The sequence below is a fragment of the Malus domestica genome, chromosome 15, assembly GCF_042453785.1.
Source record: "Malus domestica chromosome 15, GDT2T_hap1".
In the NCBI taxonomy this organism is placed as follows: Eukaryota; Viridiplantae; Streptophyta; class Magnoliopsida; order Rosales; family Rosaceae; genus Malus; species Malus domestica.
Window position 1 is genome coordinate 14,170,795 of NC_091675.1, and position 5,568 is coordinate 14,176,362.

The 5,568-nt window shown below is 36.3% G+C and overlaps 1 protein-coding gene across 1 annotated transcript; it reads left to right on the plus strand.

Moving 5' to 3' along the window:
- Window positions 1-3,201: 3,201 nt before the first annotated feature.
- LOC139191711 (pentatricopeptide repeat-containing protein At2g33760-like) lies at window positions 3,202-5,022 on the plus strand. Its single transcript, XM_070812710.1, has 3 exons — window positions 3,202-3,801; window positions 4,657-4,751; window positions 4,845-5,022. The coding sequence occupies exons 1-3, from the start codon at window positions 3,202-3,204 to the stop codon at window positions 5,020-5,022; spliced, it is 873 nt and encodes a 290-aa protein (XP_070668811.1).
- Window positions 5,023-5,568: the final 546 nt, after the last annotated feature.

Genomic DNA, 5,568 nt, shown 5'->3' on the forward strand with positions numbered 1-5,568 from the left:
CTGATTATATACATAAAGATATATTATAAAATCAAAGTTGCTGCAACTGGTTTCCAATTGAAGGCCGAAATTATAAGAAAAGGGTACGTATATTGAAAGCTATAAGAAGCATTATATGAAATATTCTTCAGTCCTGTAATTAACTTTGAGGAAAGGAAAATGAAAGCCACATTTACGGGCTGTAAGCTTGCCAACGAGAATCATCAACTAAAAATTGTTGATGAGAAAGACGGATTGTTATACTAAATTCTCTAATTCACTTAAGATTTATAGATTCCATGATTTGGCATCAGAATTTCATATTTTGTTGATGATTAATTGCAATCTAGCTGTTGATCAGAAGATTATTTGAATTATATTTGGATATATACTTTATTATTCTTATCTCCACCAAAAGGTTGTGCGCTCTCTCAATCTGTTTTTATATTGTACAATAACAAAGTACTACTTCAAGAACGAGAACAATTTTTTTCTTGGTCCTAAAAAAAAGCAAACAAATACAAAAGAAGAGAGAATAAGAGAGTGGATGCAAGAGTGAATGTTTCGGATGTGAGTGTGGACATTAGCTAGAGCGGATGTTTGCTCCTTTATGTATTTGAGTTTGAATCCCTATTTCTTCCTCTTGTATTAGTTTAAAATAAAATATTATTCGTATGATTTTTTTTTTTAAATGAGTGTATTTGTAAATTAAAGAATTATACCTTTCCAAGCCTTCTTAAGAATTTCCTAACTAGATATTAAAACCATCTTAATTAGGATTTAATTGGTCAAAAAATGAAATCCTCATTTTTCTTTCTGCTGGAAGAATGGTACTTATCTTTACTTAGAATTGGATGAAATTGGAGTCTTGACCAAAAATATTAAGAACTGAGTGCACATAGAATCTGAATAAGCATGAGAGTAGAGTGGAGTATGGAATTAGAATCACTTTGGTCGGCCTCTTATGAAAAGATATGAACTACTTATTAATACTCAAAAGAAGGCACAGTTAGAGTGTTAATGAAGACACGAATTTGTAACATATATCTTAAATATATATTATACGTTGTTGACCTATTATTGTCTTAAGATTCAACAAAAAGTATTCTTGAATTCCTTTTCTTAGAGAGAAAGAAAAAAGAAAAGAAAAGAAAACCCTCATCATGCTGGTATATGCATCACTACAAGTTGTAAAATATCTAGTTTATGGGTTGATATACTCAATTAGGGCAATTCTCCACGAATTATACTCCTGTTTTAATTGGGTTCTTTAATTACGTTACACGTGCTTACTTTAATCATTGAGTGATGCTATTCTCACCCCAATATCTTATCTTCCCACCCACCTTTTAATGATTTTTTAAATTACAAAAAGACTGATAAGGACATTGATTATCTTGTTTTGCTTAATTTAAAATTAAAAAAAAATTTGGGCGTGGGAGATGATTTGTCCACCTTAAACCCTAACTCACATTTTCATTTCCTTTCATTCAAAGAAAGTAAAAAAATATCAATGGACTTAGAAGATGACTTTTTCATTGAAGAGGTAGAAGATGACGCTTCTACGGAAGAGGTAGAAAATTATGTTTCCATTGAAAAGGTAGAAGAATAATTTGTGTGTGGGTCATTTGAATTTGTCGAACGTATTTTTGAATTTGTCGTTGTTGAATTCTTTTGAATTTGGATACCTCTGATGTTTTCATTTGAATTTGCAAACCTTAATGGTTTTCATTTACATATTATTTGTTTATATTTTTTAAGAGACAATTTTATAATTTCATATGTATGTATATATTAAAGATTATTTTGAGAATAATAGTGGGTGGGGAAATGGCATTTTAATTTTTTAACCTTTTAAGATGAGTGGGATTATAACGTGGGTGGGAAAATAAGACAATGGGGGTGAGTCTAGTAGCTCTCTAATCATTTTGTCACACTTCTATTTGTTTGACACATAACAAAACTGAAGGATCATAAATTTAAAAAAAAAAAAATTGATGACCAAAATGAAACATAAGTACACATTCGGAAAGTAGCAATGTTGTAGTAAATTTTAATACGCGAGGGCTCCTCATCATCTCCAAAGTAATGATTTTTAACCCCTTCGGCGACCCACCTGTTCCTGCTCGAAAGGGACACCTTGAAAGTTCTAGATTTCCCCTTCAATTCCTAAATTTCATCAAATTATGCAATTTTTCAATCGAGTAATGAAAAACTATTAAAGTCATGAATAAAGAATGAACAATGCATACACAAGAATAAACTAGCTGTGTGAGTACCAAAATGTGTTGTGGCCCGCGACGCTCAGCGCAAACGATAGGCGGCATGGCCATTTTATTGCAAGTGAAAATTATATGACCATTTCACCAAAAAAAAAATTATATGACCATTGGTACTATCATAGCAATTCTTGCTGCCACCTCCGTTGTGTCCAATATTTCACAGTATGATTGTTGATGGTCCTAAATCGCGCAACTATTGTTTGCTTGAAGATCAAAGAATCCCAGTCGCTGATTCTCGAAAAAACACAAGCAAGTTGAAGGCCTCCATGCATGATCACTCCTATTACTACCACCCCTCTTGCAATCATCTATAAATACTTTATTCAGCACATAAGAACAAATTAATAATGTGAAGCATTTCCATTCGTAGGTTAAGTCAGTTGATCAAGGCATTGACCCGCGTCATCCTCATTGAGCCCAACTTCGAATCCCTCTTCCCCATAAATCAAAGCATTTTAGAATATTTTTGTGAAAGAAACAAAAGCTGGAACTCATTTTCAAGTGAAAAGCACATTGCATATGATCAACCAAAGAAAAACTATTCAACCACGCCGCCAATAGGATCAAATAAATTTCGGTTTAAGTCTGGAAGAGAATCGATTTCCATGATTGAATGTGCTTCAATGTGGCCCCAATTTTCGGCGTCGCAGTTTCCAATGCAACAATTCAAAATAAAATTACAATCCATGAGAATTTCTAATATATTATCTTGGTGGAGGACTCTAGTGTATAACTGTAGAAGTATTTGAACTTATTTGTTTAGATTTAAATTCTTTAGTTTAGGTTTTATGTTGTTGTTTTTAGAGTGTTTAAACTTGAATTATAATATATTTTGCACCAAAAATTACATTTTGTGGAACGGAAAGACGAGTATGGTGTATGGCAAGGAAAAAAAATACAAAATAACAAAACAAAAAAGGAAATTAAAAAAAAAGTCGAGATGGAGGGGATCAGTAGCGTAGATTTTCATGCTTGTAGCCCAGGTTTTAATCTAAGGCCCAAATTGGTACTTCTGACCCAAACAAAATCAATTTTCGTATTGACGAGAATACCCTTCCCGCTTTCTGTGGCAATAACGGCCAACCATATCCTGCTCCTTTGCTTCATCTGCTTCAAGCTTTGGCTATGGCTTCTCTCTTCATCTGCTACTTTGCTTCGGCTATGGCTTCTCTCTTCATCTGCTACTTTGCTTCATCTGCTTCAAGCTTCAGCTAATTTAGACACGTTACAAGACGGTGAGCAAGGTCATGCAATTGCGGTGATATGTGGACTAGAACTGACAACGAATTTCCGGAGTCCTCTTATGGATTTTTATTCCACGGTTGGTTTGATTGAGGATGCTGAATCGGTTTTTAATATGATGCTTCAGAAAGATGTGGTCACATGGAATTTGCTCATATCTGGGTATGTGCAAAATGGGGAGGTCGACAAAGCACTGAATGCGTGCCGTCTAATGCGACCCAAAAACTTGAAGTTTGACTCTGCGACTCTTGCAACCTTAATGTCTGCTTTTCCAGAAACGTGTGCAATTTGCAATTGGGTAAGGAGGGACATTGCTATTGTATAAGTGTTGAGAATGAATCTCACATTAATGGGAGGAGAGACCTTGAATGAGCTTATAAAAGGTTAGGGTTACGCCCCATATTACCAATTGGTTTTATGGTACAACCTCAACTTTTTTCATGGTATTAAAGTAGGTTGTCCCACGTATGAAGCTAAACAGCCACACATGTTCCACATCATCCTGTGTTGTCCATATGTTAGGCTTAAAATTCACCACACGTGAGGGGGCGTGTTGAGAGTGAGTCACAAATTGATGGGAGGAAGGACCTTACATGAGCTTATAAGAGGTTTGATTACTCACCACATAGCCAATTAGTTAGTTTTATGGGAGAACCTCAACTTTCTTCATGATATCAGAGCAAATTGTCCAACGTGTGAAGCCAAACGGCCACATGTGCTCCACGACTTATAAGAGGTTGGGCTACTCCCATATTGCCAATTGATTTTACTGTGAAACCTCAAATTTCTTCATAAGTACCATCGTAGATATGTATGCCGAGAAAATCGGTTGTGCAAGACGAGTTTTCAACACTTTGATAACAAGAGATCTTATTCTGTGGAACACGATGCTGCCTACTTTGGCAGAATTGGGTCACAGCGGTGAGGCCTTAAATTTGTTCCATCAGATTAGATAGAAAGTGTGCCGCCAATGTGATGTCATGGAACTCTCTAATTTTAGGGTTTCTGAATAATGGCCAGGTCAATGAGACTAAGGATATGTTTTAGCAAATGCAGTCTCTTGGAGTCCAACCTAACCTTGTCACTTGGACTACCCTGATCTCGGGTCTGGCTAGGAGTGGTTTTGGCTATGAAAGCGATTCTGAAATTCCAGCAGATGCAAGAATCTGGAGTTCAACCGAACGTTGTGAGCATCATTGGTGCACTCTTAGCTTGCATAAACATGGCATCATTACAGAATGGAAGGAAGTCTTACATGGATATTTGATACGGCACTCCCCCTACTTGCCAATTCCAATCACAACCTTTTAGTAGATATGTATGCTAAATATGGTAATATAGATCAAGCGAAGAGGGTGTTCGATATGAATCCAGACAAGGAGTTACCTATCTACTCTACAATGCAATGATTTCTGGTTGTGCATTATACGATCAAGCTGTGGAAGCTCTTGCACTATATCAGCGCATAAAGGAGGAAGATTTGAAACGCGACAACCTTTACCAATGTGTTATTACGTAGCCATGCCATGATGGTGAGTGAAGGGCTGGAGCTTTTCGTTGATATCGTACCCAATCACTATATAAATCCCAGTATAGAGCATTATGGCTGTATGGTTAGTCTTCTTTCACGGTGTGGAGATCTGGATGAAGCTTTTAGGCTCATTGGGACGATGCCTTACAATCCCGATGCACAGATATTGGGATCACGACATTCTGCTTGTAGAGAACACAATAAGATCGAACTCTCGAGGAATACTTATCCAATCAAATACTAAAATTACAACCAGACAATGCTTGTAACTACGTAGCAACGTCGAATACATATGCACCTGCTGGAAGATGGGATGAGGTGCAAAAGGTGAGGCAGTTGATGAAAGAAGGGGGCTTGCGAAAAGTTTCGGGATTCGGCTGGATTCAAATCGGAGAACAATTTAACGTGTTTGTTGCTGGTGACAAATCACACCCTGAAACCGAAAAAATATATACGACATTGGCATTGTTGCGAATGGAAACGTCTTTTAGCTGATGTTTTCCTTAAATCATATACTCATTCGGCATTAATATT